General features: G+C 40.1%; 3 protein-coding genes across 3 annotated transcripts; 2 read left to right on the top strand and 1 right to left on the bottom strand.

The window, feature by feature from the left end:
- Nucleotides 1–795: 795 nt before the first annotated feature.
- Nucleotides 796–4,675, bottom strand: yju2 (YJU2 splicing factor homolog). Its single transcript, XM_004540256.3, has 8 exons — nt 4,535–4,675; nt 4,169–4,269; nt 3,170–3,314; nt 2,924–3,058; nt 2,658–2,839; nt 2,336–2,486; nt 1,303–1,474; nt 796–1,121 (listed from the first exon to the last, which is right to left on the bottom strand). The coding sequence occupies exons 1-8, from the start codon at nt 4,556–4,558 to the stop codon at nt 1,009–1,011; spliced, it is 1,023 nt and encodes a 340-aa protein (XP_004540313.1). The 5' UTR covers nt 4,559–4,675; the 3' UTR covers nt 796–1,008.
- On the top strand, nt 4,044–7,351 carry LOC101480240 (cocaine- and amphetamine-regulated transcript protein). Its single transcript, XM_004540255.2, has 4 exons — nt 4,044–4,153; nt 6,036–6,381; nt 6,555–6,635; nt 6,842–7,351. The coding sequence occupies exons 2-4, from the start codon at nt 6,232–6,234 to the stop codon at nt 6,947–6,949; spliced, it is 339 nt and encodes a 112-aa protein (XP_004540312.1). The 5' UTR covers nt 4,044–4,153; nt 6,036–6,231; the 3' UTR covers nt 6,950–7,351.
- A 229-nt stretch (nt 7,352–7,580) lies between these two features.
- Nucleotides 7,581–20,363, top strand: LOC101479756 (microtubule-associated protein 1S). Its single transcript, XM_004540254.5, has 10 exons — nt 7,581–7,782; nt 9,044–9,139; nt 10,414–10,496; nt 12,468–12,605; nt 13,322–13,832; nt 13,936–14,022; nt 14,295–16,780; nt 17,312–17,453; nt 17,580–17,797; nt 17,996–20,363. Exons 1-10 carry the CDS (start codon nt 7,620–7,622, stop codon nt 18,149–18,151), a joined length of 4,080 nt encoding a protein of 1,359 aa, XP_004540311.2. The 5' UTR covers nt 7,581–7,619; the 3' UTR covers nt 18,152–20,363.
- Nucleotides 20,364–20,928: the final 565 nt, after the last annotated feature.

The raw sequence follows: 20,928 nt of genomic DNA, 5'->3' as shown, positions 1-20,928 counted from the left end.
GAACGGAAAAAGCAGGCTAAAATTAAGCTTCTGGAACGGCCTTCCCAAAGTAAACCTCAGTCCCGCTGGAAATTTGTGAACTATGCTTAAAAGCGGGGTTGGTGTGAGGAAATCAACAAAATTCACTGCACTAATTCTACCAAAAACAGTGATCAAATATCTTGCCAGAAGCTTGTTGATGGCTAGCAGAAAAGTATGGCTAAGGTGCAACTTTGTTTAACAAAAATCATTAAAGATGCTGTACAATAATTCCACCCTGGAACAATTCCACAACTACTTAATTTATTCTGGGCTCTGAGTTAGACTACATTATGCATTTTGATTTTTAATAATGCTGGCTGCCTGAGGTGGAGCCAGCTTATGTATATGAAATGAAAGTTAAATCCAGTTAATCCTGTCTGCGGAGGGGGGGGGGGGGGAACTACACAAATGAATTTGGATTACTGATTTACTGACTTATCTTGGCTTTGTGGTCAAATGTTGAAATGAGCTTCCTTTGAAGGGTGTCTGGGCTCTCCCTTTGAGGCAAGGTGGGGAGCTTGTTCATTTACAAGAGCAGAACTTCTACTGTTCCACAATGAAAGACGTCCGTTGAATTGGTTTGGAGACTAGATTAGGATGCCCCCTCCTGGACCTGGATGGCTCTTTGGTGGTGCGTTTAGGGCATGGACCTCAAGACCAAGGACAAGCTGAGAAATAACCCAATATGTTGCACATATGTTTCTCTGCTGGCTTGGAAACACCAGCATTATAATATGCTTTTAAGACACGGAGTTAAAAAAAATGCTACATACAAACAGTACAGACATTTTAATAAACATTAAAATATACAGGTGGTATAGTCACAGGACAAACAGACCCATTTTTCTGTGGATCTGACTGGATTTAAAGAACGGGGGGGGGGGGGGAATCCTTAAGCTGATTTATATGAGATTTCAATATCTGTACAGCATTACAAACAGGGCTTAAGCACTGTATTGTATGTCAGTCACTTGAGTCATCTTGTTCTCATTCGCTGTCATTGCTGTCACTGTCTGAATACGCTCCCAACAGGCTGAGGGATGATGACCCATTTTGTGTGGTGACGGGTTTAGAAGCGTCTGTCGTCGCTGGCTTTGAATCTGAAAAACAAGACAAACAAAGACTATCTTACAATGAAGAAAAAGCTAACTTTTGATTAAAGATGTGAACAAGTACCAACACGAAGGACATAGTTTGGTGAGAGAAAAACAAAAGTCAAGTACAAAATGCCAGAGACTTCAAATAAAAGAGGCCAAAGTGTGCAGGATAACGATGTGTTACCTGTCTGTGAGATAGGAGCAGCAGTTTCCGTTACTGAACTGGGTTTGCTCACAGTCATTACTGGTTTCTTTCGGACAATCAGTGAACCTAATGCTCCTTTACCACCCAGCGTCCCGACACTCCTCTCCCAGCTCTCCACCTTGGCCTTCTTTGCTCCTCCAGCTGAAGCTCCCTGTAGAAAGGATGAGGAAAACACAGCCCAAAGCTTTTCGGTCAGCAACACATAGAAAATTCTCATTAAGTACATTGTGATTGTGGAATTCTGTATTTAAAGACAATGAGCATTGTGAAAGTCACTGGCCTTAACTGCCACAACCTTACATATAAACCCTCTTCCAAAGAAGCTGAGAAAGTATGTAAATGAAAACAGAACATCATATTTAACATTTAAACTGAAAACCACTGTGTAGTATCACCTCGTCTTTAACAATAGTTTGTTAGCAACCAGCTGATGGACTTTTAGGAGAGGAATTTTCTCTCATTCTCGTCTGATAAGAGATTCTAGCTGCTCAGCAGTCTTTGGCATATTTTTCATTTCATGACTGTGCAGATGTTTTCCACTGATGAATGCAGGCAGCCCAGCTCAGCACCTGGACTTTTCTACTACAATGCCATGCTGTTGTAATAGATGCAGCATTGTCTTGCTGAAATATGCAAAGCTCTCCCAGAAAGACATGGTCTGGATGGAAGAATATGTTACTCACTCGAAAACCTTTTCAGCATTATTGCTTTTCACTTTGCCTCAGTCAATTTTAAGCTAGGTTTGGGCCACAGAAGATGGCCATATTTCTGGATCACGTTCACATGTGTCATGAGAGGTCTGTGTTAGGTGACTGGGTTTATGAAAACCCAGCTCAATATATTGATCTCCAGACTCTAAACTATAAAATGAAAATCATAGTTCTTTATTCAAACTTTGAAACATTGGAGGTAAAACAGGAAAATGAAGAGGCAGTCACTGAAACCTTGAGGATTATGACTAAATAATCTTGACAGATATTTAGATATGTCACATGTGGGTGGCTATACAGACCTCTGCTTCTGTTGGTTTGTCAGCAGTGAGGATGTCTGTTGGTTTGTCTGAGCTGGACTTGTTTGACTGTTTGCTGCTGCTCTCTTCTTCTGTTTCTGAATCAGAGTCAGACTCTCTGAGTCTTTTCACGAGAGCACGATCCAACATCTCCCTGTTGAACAAAGCACAGTGTAATTTTAAATTTCCACATATACATCTAGCTATGTATTAGATATTATAGCAAAAAACATTTTCAATTAAATATGAAACATGCTTGAGATTGTTCAAAAAAAAAAAAATAAAAAAAAAAATCAGACAATTTTTCTGAGCATGCACAACTCACTTCATTTCACGCTCATCCTCCTCTTTCTCCCGTTCCCGCTCCCTCTTCTCCATCTCTCTGTACTGGTCGATCATTCCCTCAAAGTCCACCAGAGCCTGTCTCTGATTCAGCTCCTTCAACTCCTGCAGGTTCTCCAAAACCTCCATCTCTAACTTTGAATCCTTTGTGCGGTTCTCCAGCACCTGGTCGAGGATTGGGAAACCATTCATTCTGTGTTTCATGTGCCAATTTAAGTAAGAACAGAGGATGACTTTTAAAACACTAACCTTCATGGGGTTGTTCAGTTCCTCTTCTTCCCTCTCCTGCTGGATTCTCTTCTCCTCCTCCTCAATGAGTTTCTCTGCCTGGAAGTTCCGCGTTGCGCCATGCTCCATGGCGTAGTCTGTGTTCTCTGGGTCAGTCTATGACGTCATCATAAGATATAGCATTGTCAACGGGTATTTTATGCCCAATATAAGTGATATCTCTGAGATATCTCTTGCAACTTCGATGATCAGATCATTCACACTTACCTTAAATGTAATTTCAGCAAGACAGCGGGTACATTTGATGTAGAAACGAAAGATAGGCAGTCCCATGTAGGTCTCATTCTGAACGGTCTCTTTGCGTGCATTGAACTTCTTCCCCTTGTAAATGTACTCACCGCATGTTTTACACCTGCAAAGTAGAAGAAATGATGACACTGTAGTGACAGGAGTAATTTAGAGAAGCCAAAAAAAGGTCCTATAAGTGAGCAGCAACCCTGTTTTACTGCAAATAAGCCATATATCTAATGAATAGACTTACATTCATATAAACCAAACCAACCAAGATTCCTGCTTTGACAGTTAGAAATAACCTTAACACTGTACGCTTAAGTCACTAAAAAGCAGAAATATATATGTTAAGGCCATGAATAAACTGGACCTGGAAGTCTCTATTTGGAAAGAAAGCTCTAAAACAGCTCTACCTTCTCCAACAACTTGAAAAATACAATGTTTGTGTCATATAGTCATTCCAAGAGCATGATATACGCTCATTTTTTCTGAAACTGGAAAAAATGTTAAAAGATTATTATTATGTGCTGGATGAAGGTCATTTACCAGAGTTATTAAAAAGAGTAGATGTTACTTTTTTAAACACATCCCACTGTTTAAAATCCTATTTGTTAAATCTCTGAAACTGATGTGAACCGAAGTATGCAAACAGTCATGAGGTCCCAGGTTACTACAGTGGCTGTGTCTGAGTGGGTGAATGTGATCTAAAGATTGTTTTGCATGTTCATTAAAAGCCCAGAATTACCATGACAGTCATGCCTATGATGAGTGTATATGTCTGACCACAACTGTTGGTACCAGTCCATTCATAACGCTCCAGGGGGCGTTTTTGTTCGCCTTCTCGCATGTTGTTTGGTTGTGTATTCATAACAGCATCCTTTACAACATTAGCTGCATTTCATTGTAAGAAAGTTAAACTTCAGAAGTGTAACCAGGAAACAACTTCTTAGATATACGTGGGTAAGACAAGCATACCTCATATTAAATGGAGCCATCAATCTGACCACATACTGACGATCTTTGGGGAGCTTTAGCTTCGGGATTTTGGACGGATCGAAATCCGGAGGGTAGTATTTCTGTGGATAGCAAAACACATAGGTTAGCTTACAAACTTGTAGCCATTAGACTAATAATGTCTAATTTTATTACAATATAGTCTTGATACACACTAACGTAGTAACAGTAGTTGAAAAAGCAACGCTACCTACCAGCTTTTAGTTAAATTAAACAGAAACTATAAAAAACGCCACACTTAGCTTCAATGCTAACGCCAACCTGCTCTGGTCCTATAGTATTTTAATAACAGCAGTGAAGTACCAGTTTTAGAGTTCATATACTTACATTCAATACTTTTCTTTCGGACATTTTTTACTGTTGCTGTTACCCAAACGTACAGAAAAAAAACGCTGGAAAGTCGCAACACCTCTTGTAAACTGCAAGATAAGCTTCCGGTTGCTTGTTCAATTGCTTCCCTCCTCCAAATTGCGCTCGCCCCCGCGCGGTAAAAGTGAGAAACAACAGCAACAACAAAATATTTTAACAATGGATATTGAATACATTTATTATAAAAAAAATCATTGTCAAGGGAAATACATGTATAACGACTTGAATTACTTGGATTTTTACAGTTCTCTCCTTCAAACCCCCCAAATCCCTTTATCCTTTGCTGCCATTCTACCTGAATGACTCATATAAGCTTTATATATTGAACAGGGCCCTCAGGTGCTGTCTGCTTTGTCTTTTTTTTTCCAACATAGTGAAAGGGATCATGACCAGCATGGTAAATGGCGTAAAACGATTTGTCAGTGATATGGGGGTCAGTAATATGGTTTGGTGTGTAAACAGAAGCCTGACAGCCTCACATATTCATTCCCATTACTCTTGGGAGGGTAAGGGGAGGGTTAAGGTTATTCCTACAAAAGGAAATTGTATCTTGATTACATATTGGTCTCTGTGTTGGTCAGCCTGTCTGATTTAAACTTTGCAGAACAGCAGTGACATCAGAAGGGCAGATCGTTAAATAAGAATAAGATATGAATAAAGTTTGACTTTAAGATTAAGGACTTTTGTTTCTGCTATTATTACTATTTTTTAAAGACAAAGAATTGAATTAAAATGAGACAACACCATGTATAGATGGAAGCATTAAATTTTTAGAACTACCCATTTAGGGTCTACTTTCTGAATGAGAGCACATTTATTAGACTTCACCAATAGCAAACTTGAAAGAAAAAAGTTAAATTACACCAAAACAGATATTTTGTTTGCACATACTGACCCTTATCATCAAGATAACTGTGGCCACGAGTGTGCTATCCCATTAGGCTAATATTGTAAATTCCTAACCTTTTCATTGGTAATCTGTAATTTATAGTGTCAAATGCAAGTCATAAAATCTCCCCAGTGGATTCCTTGTTGTGCATTTTACGCAGTAAATTGTATTTTTCAGTGAAATTATCAGGGCTTTGCAAAACACCACTTTCAAAAATTGGAAACAATTCTGTTGTTGTCTTTTTTGTTGTTTTATTATTTCGATAACTGTGCAATCAAAATGCAGATTAGCTGTTTTACTTGATTTCTCACTCTGATTCTGACACATCAATGTGACGCATCAGTGAGTCAGATATGTGATTAACCAAAAAGGCCACAGAAACAGGTGGAAAAAAATGTGATTTGTTGGGAATTCAATGGGATCAGTTAACTGAAATTGATTGGAAGACTGGGATAAAAAGTTTTAGATAAAGGAGTTTAATTACTCTTTGGTTTCATCATCACTTTCACAAATTTTAATGTCTCACATCGACGTTTGGCTTTCATCTTCTCTTATCGCTTCCTGTTAAAGATGCAAAGGTGCCGAGCAGTGTCATCCATGTCAAAGTTTCCATGAATATTTCAAAGACTGGCTGATGTCAGCAGCACTTGCAAAGAGCCTATAAAGACAGTTTCTGTGGACAAAAGACATCCATCCTCAACACTCCAAAGAAGCGTTTGTCTACTGGAAAAGAGCTCCACCCGCTGAAGAGAAGGACTCCTCCTTTATGTGTCTGAACACAATGGTCAGTGCGCGGACTCTCCTCCTCGCGGTCACCTGCTGCTACGCCTACCTGTACCTCGTTCGCGCAGAGGACTCCTCACTGGAGACGCGCTCACTGGATTTCACCCTGAAAACTCAACAAGAGAAAGACTTGGTGAGAGCTTTTGTTGGGGATGTGGGTTAAGTCGATTTAATTTGTATAAAGAAGGATGTTGATTTTTTTTCTGTATTTAGGGTATTTAAATTATTTGAACAACAATTTTCTTAAAAACAAAGTCCATAGTAAACGTTTTTTGATAATATGACTTTTTATCCCCCCCTGTGCAGATTGACGCATTGCAAGAAGTTCTGGAGAAGCTGAGGAGCAAAGAGATGCCCTTGGAGAAAAAGCATGGATGGTTACCTTCGGTAAGCAGACAAATGAGAAATAAAACAGCACGAAACCTGTTAGATTTCATTTTCTTATTTAAGATTCTCTGAATTTACAACAGTCAGAAAAAAATGAGGATTTTTAGACGTTTGTTTTTATCTAATCAAGATTTTTAAATTCTATAAATCGCAAAAAATTTACAATGTTTTGTCTACAGTGTACTAATTTTATGTTACCCTTTCAGTGTGACGCAGGGGAGCCGTGCGCCGTGCGTAAAGGCGCGCGTATTGGCACGCTGTGTAGCTGTCCACGGGGGACTACTTGTAACTTCTATGTTCTGAAATGTTTGTGATGAGGAAAAAAAAAGATAACAGAAGTACAAGAAATAACGAAAGAGTTCAGGGCTGATAAAAAAAGATGAATGTGAGAAATGACAGGAAGGTCTGCTTCTACTGTTCAATACATTTGTGATAGAAAATAAAATGCTGTAGAATGTGACTCTTTTTTTTTTTGCCTTTATAAACATTGACTGTTATGAATAAGAGTTTTTGTGAGTCTGTCGTTTTAATTTTTATTTCTCTCGTCCGTGTTAATTATTGTGTCACATCATTGTGTTAATCATTGCGGCATCTTGTGGAAGACTTTTTTTGGTCATAATATTTTACTATATTTATTTCTTTTCCCCTGATTGTTGGAAATACCGCACAGTTAGTTTATAAATAGATTTGTAAGATGAAAATACCAATAAATGAACTTGAATTCAAGGGTCTGTAGAGTGTTACTGCTGCACCTTTGCGGTAATAATATTGCATGGGATATTATAAAATATACATGGAAGTAATTTACAATGGGATTAATAAAAATAGATATTGATCCCTTTGCCACGTGTGATCAATAATTCAGCCTCTTCCTGCCCATTCACTGATGCGCGGCTGAATTCCAGCACAGCAGCTGTCATCCCTGTAATAAAAGGCGCTGTCAGGCTTTTTCAATGACATCACATAGAAGCGCAATTTTCCAACATGGCGTCCAGCCGGGTGCTGGAGAGGGAGGTCCAGGAGGAGCCGAAGCGCGCCGCTACCGCAAACCTCGACTTTTGCCTCCATAAATACTCCCTGCTCATCATAATCGGACGGACCGCTCGCCTCAGGCAGACGGAACACATCAGCAGGGAGATAGAGCGAGGTAGGTTTATTTCAGCCCGCGTCCAATAGCTGCTGTATGCCATTTTGCTTTTTCCTATACAATTGTATTACAAAAAAAACAGCTTCCTGCAAGTTCTTCTTGCCCAAATCATCACTTGCGGTGATATACTGAGCACACTGCAGTTTTTTTTATGCAATTTTTCCCCACCGTACTGACCGAGGATGCGTCATCTGGCGACACTCCACCATCAGCATCACCCCCTCATCCCTCCGGACACATTATAATTAAAAGCTGTCTGGAGTGGGTGCTTTGCCTTTCGCCTCAGTTTTAGTTTTTAGTTATGTAAGGACAAGCTTTGAGGGAAATGTTGCGCCGGGGATTTTCAGTCCACACACAGCCACTTGTAAGCGATGTCCCATTAACCTTTGTGCATTTATGCACAGCTGTAATTGTGGATGCTGCAGACCAGACAGTGCGTACTCATAACGATCCATTACAGTCTATGTTTTATTGCTTTGCTGTTTTGCAGCTGTAGACATTTTATGGAAGCCAGCATGTGTAGCAGACAGTTCATGTAAAACAGGATAGATAGGGAAATTGAAGAGAAACCACGAGGACAGACACAGATAGAAAAACAGACTGACTCATATTCCTGCACTGTAGCTAACTGGGCCAATTAACATTTCATTACACTCTGGTGAAAGCTATGTACTTCAAAAATGTCATCAACTTTTCATGAACTGAACAAACAGCCCAGTTTTTTGAATGTACATCTGTAGCTAAAGATTATTTCTTCATCGGTTAATCATAAAAATAATAATTTAACAACTGTTTGTCCTACAGATTGGGAAAATCATCTGCTATAGTGTCCTCCAGTTTTTCAGTCTTCATCATGTGTCTTTAGCAGTCTAAAAGCCAACCACATTCAGCTGACTGTCACGTGTTTCAAAGAAAAACCTCAAATTCTCCTCACTTGTCAGCTAAAAACAGAAAATACATTTACATGTACAATATAAGATGGTACATTCTGTATTTAATGTGTATAATTAGCTGAAAGTAAATGCTACAGACTCTTTATCGTGTTTATATGACAGATTGCAAGATACAATGATACTCGTTGTACTATGTTAAAAAGAGAGAGCAGATTTGGTTGAATGCATTAAATATTGAAATAAAATATACTATGGGATAGCTACGATTATAACAGCCAGTTTTAATATTTTGCGAATACTTGGACATGTGTAGGCTTTTATCACATTGCACCATGTGACAGTATAGCCTCTAACTTTCTTGCTGTCAGGTATTCGGTCATGGGATGTGGACTTAAAATCCTGTAACCTGAACCTCTACCTCCAAGAATTCCTCTCCCATCACACGGCATCTTTCAAGAGTGCAGGTAAGATTTAAGTCATCTTTCTTGCCAAACTCTTTGGCCCTACTGGGGAAACTCCCATTGCCATGGCAATATTTCAGCTCAGCCAATCTGGGGTCACTAAGGAAGGAAGGAAGGAAAGTGGACAAGCAGCCAGACAGGGCGATTGTTGAGCATGGGTGGGCCCACGACACAGAAAACAATAGAAACCTGCAGCCAAGTTTTGCCACCTCTCGTTCTCTCTGTATGGTTGGCAATTAAGGACAGCTGAGCACAGGAAAAAAGACAGACAAAAAGAATTAAACAGTTGTGTCACAGCTGATCCGTGTAAAGTGAAGTGATGAAAATGGTCAAGAGCAGACATTTGTCTATCCAGAGAGGTTGCCTGCACTGTAGTATAGCTTCCATAATAAGATCGACTACAGAAATGAATAGTGTGAGGCATGCATTTATTTAATTTCTTGTCCAAAAGTTAGACAACAATCAATAGCACTCACTTGCATTCAGTGTCAAAACTATGTATCTTGCTATAATACTAATAATACTAACAATCCTGCCTCCTGAGCCCTCACATTTACCAGAGTGGTGAATCAGCATGTTGAGGTTTTACATTAACCACCAGTGGAGACTCCAGGAAGTCACTGCTCCCAGCCTTCACATGCTATGTGATATGTGATGCTATTTTCTAATTTTTACATGTGTTACAGAAATATTAGTCATTTTCCCATTTCCAGTCTTTATGCTAAGCTAAGTTAGCCAGATGGTGTTTGTAGTTTCATTTTTTAGTGTACAGAAACAGAGATATATGTCTAATTATTGTCAAGGAAAGGAAAAGACATATTCTCCCAGAATTTTAAATGTTTGGTTGAATTATGCAAAATGTCATGTAGGGAAAATAGCCCTTTCTGTTTCCCTTTGTGTAAAAAGACTGAGAAACATTTGTTCATATTTGGGTCATGAAATTCCAGTCGGCTAAGTACGCCTCTGTATTCTTAGCTGTTCACCCAGTCCAGCCTCTCAGACTGGATGTCCTTCTCAGATTGAGGAAACTTGGCATCTCTTCCTCAGACAATCCTTCTGACTCAGCTGTTCCACTTTTCTTACTTTCTCTTTTTCACCCAGTGAGTCAATCACCCGTCCGATTAGCCCAGTTCACTTTCTCCTCTTCTCCTATTTGCTTCCAGTCTGTCACTCAATGCTCGGACCTGTCGGCTTATCTCCCTCTTGTTTGCATCCCTGTGGCTGTCTGTTTGTCCTTCTCTTTATATCTCTTCTTATTTTTCTCTCTGCCTCTTCAGGGCATAAGTGTCTACGTCACTGTACCAGAGTGTTGGACACTCAGGTGGTGATCAGTCCATCTCAGGACCAGGTTCATTCAGAGGTGAGGGGATAAATCCTCGGGTGGCAGCTGACAAAATGATGCTGTGTTAAAATGATTCAGTTATTCAGAAATAAGTTGAATATAATAATTTCCCAAATGTATGAATTGTTGTTTTATTGCCATCACTATGTTTAAGCAGGTGCAACAGGAATTTATACATGTACATTATTTTCATTAGGCTGTAGATGCCTTGAATAACTATGCAAAATTACAACATTATTATCTCAAATACTTCCACACTATAACTGGGCTACTGTATGTAGTATAATATGTATAATAGGCAACATCTCAAAGCAAGGTGCAATATACCAAAACACTCACCCTCTTCCCCCAAACTTTAAACACTATTCCCCTGTTTTTACGTGGGATCCAGATTTGTTGAGCTTTCTGTGAAAAACGCTAACCTCGTATGTCACCTCGTGTTCATATCAAAAGCACCGGCATGCTCTAAAACACAATTAACTCAAATCATCACTGCCAGAATCCAATTAGCACACAATTTGTCATGTGGAAGCACAGACAGTCCAACACGTTTGCACACCAGTCAGTAGATAAAAGGGCCATGTGGCAGTTCACTGGTTTTGGAACATTTCCCCGGCTGTCTGGCCGTGGCTGTTATTGACTATTTCTGGCCTAACACAGACCAGAGAGGGGATGTTGGGGCTCAATCAATTACATTTTCTTCCATGCACAAAAGTTTGCCTCTCCATCATATTGAGAAATACCTGGCTATTATGATAATATACTGCATTTCTGAAAATCTGTTGAATATTTTTTGCGGTGCATTTACGTTTTGCTCTAAATTTCAAACTGACCGAAGTCATAACTGCACACTGATGAAGACCATTGTGCAGTTATGCATGTGCCTTCAGAGGAACCTAACCTAATATAACAGCTCTGTCATATCGGGGCACAGACATGTTACCTTTGTTATGTTTTTGCACGATTGTGACCTAAACGCAAGACTCCAAAAATAAAAATAACCATGTAGTAGATTGTGCATAAAGTTAAAAAAAGTACAAAGAATTCAAAGTGGCAACAAATTCAAATCCAAGATTTCAATTCACAACATTGCGCTGCATTTAGATGATCAGTGATAAACACTATCAGCGTTTTAAATGTGGTGGCTGATTGGTCTATACTCAATATACACATTTTTTTGCATGGTAAAAATGAGGCCTGTAGCTACTCATTTACTTTGTTATGGAGTAATCCTGGAATGTAATCACAAAACAGCTAAACAAGGGTGTGACATCTTTGTGACATGTGTGACATTTGATGTACAGAGCTGTGCAAATGTCTTGAGAGACCCTTCATTTCTTTATAATTTGCTTCCAAGGAACCAAACTGTCTTATAGTTTAAAAAAAAAAGTAGTCTTGAGCAATAGTTCTCCAGGATTTCTGAAGCTCTTATACAGTTTGTCTTTTTGACATTGACATTGCCTTTTCACTCATTTTTGGTCCATCCTTGTACCTGAGCATTTCAGAAGATCTTTTTAAGCTATTTAATGCTGATTTATGAATCATTCAAGCATAAAACAACATCTAATTCAAGACATGAACCGGTTTGGTGTAAATACATAACAGACAATATAGAAAAGAGCCTATTTTAAATTGTATCTTCAGGCACTTCATTACTAGCAGTCTGTTATAAAACACAACATTTGTTCCAATTTCTTTAGTCAAACCTACAAATAATACCAAAGTTAAGACAACTTGATATTCATAAAATACTGGTTTTTGGTTTTTTTTTTTGCACTAACCAGGTGATTTGAATTTCTTTCAAGATACTTGCAGAACATTTCTTAAAGAAATTACAAGAAAGCCTGCCTAAGAGTATTTCATGCATTTTCACAGTACTGTTTACTATTCTTTGATTTTTCTCCATCTATATTTTTACATTTATCTTCACTGCTTTTCTGTTGACTTTCGATTAGGCCTGATTTTTTTCCATTTCTGTTCCCTGGTCAGGTGTTTGCGTTCCTGTCCAGAGAATCGGCTCATAAGCTGCTGATCTTGGCTGGCCTGAGTGAGGAGGAAAGCGGAGACGTGCTTTTTAACAGAGGACTGTTTTCACCATACCAACTGAAACAAATCTTAACAGAACAGGTATACACCTAACCACAAAGTTGCAATTATAATTCTGAATGCACAAACTTGCCACACCTTGAAGCCCAAATGACCGGAACACTGCATATAGACAATATCAGAATATGTTAAGAGTACACGCTTAAAAACAAGCATCATGTTTTCAAGCACACACAGAGGTTTTAAAATTATACATGTAACAATAGTACAGTTTTAAAGTAAACCTTTATTACCACCTACAAATCCAGGCTTAATTCAGAGCAGTGACTAATGATTATCTTCTCATATTACTGATCATTCTTTCAGTTTCAGGGTCAGAAAATTGTTAAGAGTTCCTGGACTGTGGTCTTGAAAAATGATCTTTTAATAAATAGTGCAAAACTCTTAAAATTTGCAGTGAAGGGTAAACATCAAGTTCTCACAACAGTGAAGTTTGACCTAACATCCAAATGATACTTTAAAAACGGGGCTGTAATGTATTATTGAGGATGATCCTGATATTGAGAGTTTATAAAGATCCCAACCAGTATTTAGTATCTTCTCATTTTTTATAAAAATCATAATCACATAATATGATCAGCATTTAAAATGACCATCCCATAAATTTGCCTGTTTAATAAATGTGAGGCGCTATCCACTGACATGACTAAGATATAGCTTTGAGCGACTTTACTGTAAATTGTGAAGGATAAAATTAAAAATTGTATATATAATGCTGGGAACTTGTCTCTCTTCAGTCTTTTGACCAGGAGAGCTCTGCCTCCTCACTTCCACCCAGCAGGATCCATCTGACCCTCAGTTGTCCCAACATTGGCCAGTGGAGAAAGACTCTTGTGGAAAACCAGCCCCTGCAAGGTCCTTTCAGTCTCTGCATCAATCCCCCAGAGGTGCTGCCTGCGATGGAAGCTCTGGGGAAATTCACGTCACTCATCTCTTGCACCATTTGTCCTTCTTCCCCCTTTGACCTGCTGCCGCCTCCTACCACTGTGGGTTTCCTCAAGCTGTCCCGCCCCTGCTGTTACGTATTCCCTGCTGGCCGTGGTGATTGTGCCTTCTTTGCCGTTAACGGGTTTACGGTGCTGGTGGACGGAGGCTCGGACTCTCAGGCCTGCTTCTGGAAGCTGGTCCGCCACCTCGACAGAGTTGATGCTGTTTTGTTGACGCATGTCGGGACAGAGAACCTCCCTGGTGTCGTCTCCTTCCTGGAGAGGAAGGTGGCTGAGCAGGAGCTGAGAACTGACGTCATAGGTAGCATAACAGGGGATAATGAGTAAATTATGCTCTCTTTATTTGTTTCATTTTCTGAAATAACACATTGTGGCTCTCTTTCTTTCTTTATACTGCTCCACAGAGGACTCGTGTAAGAAGCTCATCTCTCCAGAGCTTGGGGTTGTGTTCTTTAATGCCCCCAGCAGGTTGCAGGTGGAACAACAGCCCTGTGAGTGCTGCAATAAAACAACAATAGAGTAAAAATTGAAAAAATAACCAAACTGTTAATATCAGCTATCAATCATTTTTTCTGATAAATGCATTTATATTAATATCATTTGTTCATTTATTTACTTTCTGTTTTGTTTTGCACTGAGCAATCAGTGTAATGTTCAAGCACCAACAACATCTACTTGTGCATGTTATCTCATGACATTTTTAACTGCTAAAAACAATGATATGACTGATTGGTTATACAAGTTATCATTATTCTCCTGTCAGGTGTGGACAATGTACTGAAGAGCACCCAGCAGGCTGCTCTAACCCTACAGCTGTTAAAGAATTTAGACATCAGACCGCAACCAATGTTTCGACCGCAAGGAGTCCCCTTTGAGCCCTTAACCCTTTTCCAAAAGATGGGAGTGGGACAGCTGGATTTATACATACTAAACCCAGGCAAAAACAACCAGGAATACCAGACATTCATGCAAAATTGGCCCGATGGAGTATCATCAGCATCTAAATCCCAAACTCTCCCTCTCACCGCCCTCACCTCTGTGTGTGCTCTGCTTGTGTGGCATCCAGCGTGTCCTCAAGAGAAGGTGGTCAGGGTGCTTTTCCCTGGCATTACCCCACAGGCAAAGCTGCTGCAGGGGCTGGAAAAGCTAAAGGGGCTGGCCTTTCTCCAGAAACCCACAGTGACAATGGGAGACTTAGAGAAACTAGGAGAAGAGAAAAAGACCAAGAGGACAGAGAGCCAGGACAGTGTCAAGTCACAAGGAAAGGAGGGAACACACAAACAAAGGAAAGAGCGTGGAGATGGTAAGGATGTGTCTTCAAAGGAAAAAGGAAAAGCATTAAATGGAACTGGCATGATGGAGACTGATAAAACCAAAATAAAAGAGACAGGCATAAAGGATAAAGCAGCAGAGAAGAATACTTCCAAAAAAGGAGGAGGAAAGGATGGGAAAAAAGAGGAGAAGACTGACAACAAAGAAGGGAGCATAGCTAGAAAGAACAGTCAGAGCAAGAAGGATGGTGTTCCCTCCAAATTAAAGAACGAAAATAAAATGAAGCTCAAAAAAGAAGCAAAGAATGACTCTAAAATAGGAGAGAAGAAAGCAAAAAAGCTACCAGGAAAGGAAGCAAATGATAGCAAGAAGCTGCATGTCAACAGTGCACTGCCAAATAATGACTCAGCCAAATCTGACACTAGAGCTGTGCCAGAAATCCTTGATCCAGAGTGCACTGTTACTGAGCAGGAAAATAAAAAAATGGACCCCGAGGAAAATCCCTGTGGCTCCAAAATGTCTACCCCTGAAGATATGACAGCTGATTTTCTTAAGCTGAGGGAGGAAATCGAACGAGAAGAGGCACAGGTGGAAACGGTAGATAAGCAGAAAAGCAGTGATCCAGAAAATGAAAAGAGCCTAGGAGGCCTGAGCCAAGAAGACACTTGTAATGAAACAGCTGACAGATCAGTAGAAAAAGCAGCAGGTAGTGGAGGGAGTGGTGATAATGGAGTGCAACATATGCCTGGAAGTGGTGAGAGAGCTGATACAGACTTGCAGAAAAGCCTTGTAGACCAGCCTGGAAATGCTACAAAACCTGCAAAGGTTGTAGGATTTCCATCTCCTTTGAACAAGGCACCAAAGAATGAGCGTACAGTCCAGTTAGACTTAACTCCAACTGAGTACACGCTTCTTGATGGGGCTTTGAAATATAGTCCACCCTCGCGATCCTCTCCAGAGAACCAGGCTCCTGTCAGCCCCGACGAGGAGACCGTAGAACCAGCGTCCCCCGACTCACGGCCCAACAGCGCAGGCCACACTCCTTACTGTTTGTCCCCAGACGATGTTTGGTGCAACAGGTCTGCTCTTAGCCGGCTACAAGCCCAGGGTAGCCTAGATTCTGCTGATGTTAACCAGCCAAATGGGTCATCCAGGCAAAGTGAGGGGCAGCTATGCCATCCTAAAAGCACTCCAGAGAATCCCACACATCCCAGAGAGAAGCATTTAAGTTTTCTTCCTTTGGGGACACTTAAGGAAGTTTCTTCAGACCCGTCTCCCTCTGTTGCCACCACCACTACACACTCCATGCCAGCAGAGGTGAGCTCACCTCAGTCCACAGAGGTAGATGAATCATTGTCCATGTCCTTTGAGCAGGGACCAACCACTGGGAGCCAGAGAGAGGGCGATGACAGCGTTTATCACTCTCACTCCAATGGCAGCCACTATGCAGGAATGTCCTTACAAATGAAGAAGCCTCTCAAATCTTTAGGTCAGAGTTCAGAGGCAGCACGACCTTTGGCTCCCAGCACACTTCATTTCGAGGCTTCAGGTCATGATGTAGACCTGTGTTTGGTTTCTCCCTGTGAGTTTAAACATTTTAAACAGCCCGACTCCGGCTCAGGCACCAGCGAGGCCTCCAGAGGAGCCTTTACTCCGCACGGCAACAACAATAACAACACCAAGGACACGTCACCCAGTGACTCAAACGCCCCTGTCTGCACTGAGGACTGCCCGTCCACCACTGCTGACGGAGCTCTGGACTCGGATGAGGATGAGTCATGTAGCGAGCCTTCTAATTCTCCACAAAACATCCTAACCCATCAGGCTCTGCCGCCAGACCCTCTTCCAGCACCTCTCAGGGACAGTCCACCTCTGCCTCCACATCCTGACGCCTCCATGCCAGTTCCCCAGTTTGACTCAGATGTTCATGGCAAGAGAGCAAAAGCCACGGGCATGCGAGGAAAAAAACTTGCAGGGGTGAGTTTGTCTCGTGAGCAGAAACACATGCCTGTGTTAAGATCATGTATGAGCTTTATTGTGGCTTCAGGTGGATTGTGGTATTTCTAAGCTGAAGACAGGTTGAATTATTTTGTTGTGTTGTCACACAAAGAGGTCCGAGTAATTACTGAATGTATCTTGTCTGCTAGATTGAAGGCAAAATATGTGATTTATGAAAATATATGAAAGATTAATTATACTATCAGCGCAACTGGTTTTGGCCACAGGTTAAAGCCTGTGTCTTTATTTTATAAGAGTAAAAATGATTATTATATGAATGGCTGCTTCAACATATCTGACATTTTGATATGATACAAAATGTTTTCTGTTACTTCATAAAACCCATCAAAATACTCAAAGTGGACCTTTTGACTCATGTTATTTTTATTTGTAAAGCGTAACCTAATTATTACTTTAAAAATTTGGGCCATAAAATTGTCTAAATCATAATCTATTTAAACAAAATCTACCACTGAACTTTGTATTACATTTGATCTTTTTTGTGATCAGGTCATTGAGGCCTCCCAAAAATCAGGCTCAGGGAAAAGCAGGACAGGGAGCCAAAGTGGAGTCACAAAAGGAAGCGTCTCTTTAGCTCGTACCCCCTCCACCAGCACTCGATCAGCACCAGCAAAATCCTCGTCCAGTCCAGGTATGAGCTGTGAAGTGGGATTTTTTCTCTTGCCCTGCGTAATTTAAGGGCAACTTCAACATTTAAGTGTTGTGTCTCGGTATGAGCGCTATTAGGCTGTAATTTCTCCTCTCCTTTCGGCCACAGGCTCTAAGGCTACCTCTGCTGGGGAAGTCAGTGTGTATGTGGACCTGGCTTATACCCCCTCTGGAGCCTCCTCTCCCACAGTGAGTGTGGACTTCTTCAAGTGTGTTCGCTCTTCTTGCTACATCATCAGCGGTGACAGCCCGGAGCGGGAGGAACTAATGAGGCAAACCCTGGATGCTCTGCTGGATGGAAAGATATCATGGCCAGACTCTATGCAGGTAGAAACATTATACAGTAGATTATTATGTAAGTGTTTTTTCCCCCAAAATGAGAAAATGTAAAATGCAATCACAGAGATCATTTCCATGAAAATTGGGCTGTTACTGAATCCCAAACCACACTCTGTAGATCCCTCCAAATGCTAAAATCATCAGCTATTACTGAATGGCTAAAGGCGGCCTTTTGTATTTCTCCAGGTAACAGTGATCCCTACCTTCGAATCGGTGTCGATGCAGGAGTGGTACCAGCAGACCTTGGACAAACAGCGTGAACTAGGAATCACTGTCCTGGGATCTAACAGCACCGTTGCCATGCAGGATGAAACTTTCCCCGCCTGCAAAATAGAGTTCTGAGACAAACTAGGATCTGCAGCCTGGAGGATGGAAGGTGGACCTGGGCTAAATTAAACTGTGACATTAAGGTAGAGAGCTTGAGGACTGATGGAGTGACAGAATAGGAAGTTAGAAACAAATATTATGGAAAAAAGTGCAACTCTTTCTGCACGTTCACGACTGAGTAGATAACGATATGAGGCTTTTGCCTCACTCTTCCTGGTATAACACTTCCTTTAGGGTGTTGTTGCACCGAGGGGCCCTTAGATCTCTTCCCTCCGGGGGTAATGCATGACTTCACTGACCCATGACCCTATGCAAAACAGGAGAGGAGGTCATACTCGCTGCAAGAGAAGCATGTCAGCCTGCATAAATGTAGATTTACATGAAAGCTGATGCTGTAGATTACTGAAAATAATGTACACGGGGTCAATGGCACTTTGTGTAGGCTTGCACTGAAACGTGATCGTAGTTTGTGCTGTGTACCTGGGCCCGTTTTGCTGCTTTTAGCATTAACAGCTTTCTAACAACATTTATCCATATTACATGCAACTGGTGAAAGTGTGCAAACTATTAATTATGAAAGCCGTGCATTTGTTTATTTTTCTTTTAATTAGACTTATTTGATCATTCATTTCTCAATGAGAGTCCAACAACAAATATTCATATTGAGTGGTAAAGCATTTTGTTCTGAGCACTGTAAGTACATGTGATGTTTGCTGCGCTTGTGTTTTAACTGCTTTAAAAAAGTATTACGCCACATTGGTGGCAGTGTCAACTGTGCTGAGCAAACAGACTCTCAGAAATACTGAAAATGACAATTACTGACTCTGAGATTACTGAAAATGAGTGTGCAAATCTGCCAGAAGGGATTAGAGTACCAGATTAAATTTAACAGCATTACAGCAATCGTGATATTAATATTAGTCCTGCAATTGTAATCAGTTAAAATGCTTATGATCATAAGCGTGTGAGGCTCAGACTTGTTAATATGTATTTGGATTGTGGATATGATCACACGGTCTGTTGTAGAGAGGCTTGCCAGAGTGTAAATAAGAATTACTTAACAATCAGATTGTATTTAAACAGTGAAGACATCCCAAAGGTGGAAAGCACCCAACCCCCCACTCCATCCTAATACTGAACAGTTTTAATAAAGTAGACTACAGTACACAGGGCACTTTGTTTAATATAGTGACAAAATTCTTTTCATTTAAAATTTTTATTTCTTGTTCATTTTGAAAATAGTTTTAAAAAAGCCAAAACAAAACAAAGGGAAAATAAAGAACATATTCAATGCATATCTAGATTATAATTATTATAACTGAGACATTAAATCCAATCTGGCTACACAGAAATGCGCAATTTATCACTTTTGAAGGTAAATATTTAAATGCAGCTCTACCCTCAAGGAAATTGTTCTTGAAAAAAAAAAATCTTAACTAATTAAATCAATTGCACAGACGTTACAAAAGGCCAAAGAAATTGCAAGGGAAGTGCAAAGTACAAGGAAATGTGTCCAAAGTACCGTCAGTGCAGTCTCTCAATAGTAAGTGTTGATTTTTTATTGCGTCTGCACATCATAAAAACTGGTGTAGTCACAGTGACAGGTCCTTCTTTTACTTGAGCCCAGACTAGATATCCACGAATCCATGGAGGGATGTGTAAGAAATCATCAGTGCTCTCTGTTCCTGTCACATGAATGTGCATGTGGAATGCAGAGTTTGATTAATACCAAAGCAAATGATCACAAAGACACAACAACCCATTTTGCTTTTTAAATCCACGTTTTTTTTTCAATTGTTTAAAGACGCTATAAAAACTAGTCATAAGTTCTTATTATACTTGAGAAAAAAATGATTTATTTCTCGTCACTCATCCCAATAATGTTACAATGATGTCCAGTGCTAATTTATAACAACTCATGACTGCCTTTTTTCTGCAAAATGGCGCCAGTTTGAGGTTTTAAACGATTGACTACTTGAACCTGCAAGTGAATTGTAACTATGTGTATGTGTCCTGCATGTATAAAAAATGTACTGTATGTTGTTGTTCATTCATGATATTCATGAAGCAAGAGAGCAAAGCACTGTGGGAGACAGGGCAGAGCAAGGTGTTGTGAGCAATGGGAAAGTGTCACTTTGTAATTGTCTGTAAGAACATACAATAACAATGTCAAATGTGTGGGTTGTAGGGCAGTGAGCAATGTATGAATAAAGAATGTGCATCACCATTCAAAGGTCTGCTGAGAGTTGCCCTGTGGATGTTGAATCAAATTATCATAATCTTACAACACAATAGAACAAATTACCCACTTTTGCTTATTGTAGCTACATTTTAATTAATTTTATATTTCTGGAAATGCTTTGGATGGTGTTACATACTTAGGATTATAAAATTTTGATTAAAAGAGACAAAGAACTGTAATTTAGCATACTGCATAACACAAGATCAACCAAAGTATCTTATTACATAGTAACAACCCCTGGATTAAGTCAGTAAATGTACGGTGTGGTCACTTTTCGTATAGGCAGTCTGTTTCTTATTTCTGCTGATTTTGCTATATGTTGCCATAAAAGTCAGTGAGTTTAAAAATGAATTTGGTTTTCACTGACTTGTCTTTCAGGAACAAAACAGGACAGGGAATCACGACTGAGGTTGTTATTGGGGAAGGGGTAAACCTACAAGGTTGTTTTTTAGAGGAAAAGCAGCCAACGTCCAAAGGAAAAAGTTTAAAAGTCTTTTGCCTGGAAAACTATTGCTTAAGACCGGTTTAAAAAAAATCAACAAGGTGTGGT

The sequence above is a fragment of the Maylandia zebra genome, linkage group LG19 (genome assembly GCF_041146795.1).
Source record: "Maylandia zebra isolate NMK-2024a linkage group LG19, Mzebra_GT3a, whole genome shotgun sequence".
Classification (NCBI taxonomy): domain Eukaryota; kingdom Metazoa; phylum Chordata; class Actinopteri; order Cichliformes; family Cichlidae; genus Maylandia; species Maylandia zebra.
Note: the sequence above shows the minus strand (reverse complement) of the source record. Positions and strands in the feature narration are given on the sequence as shown.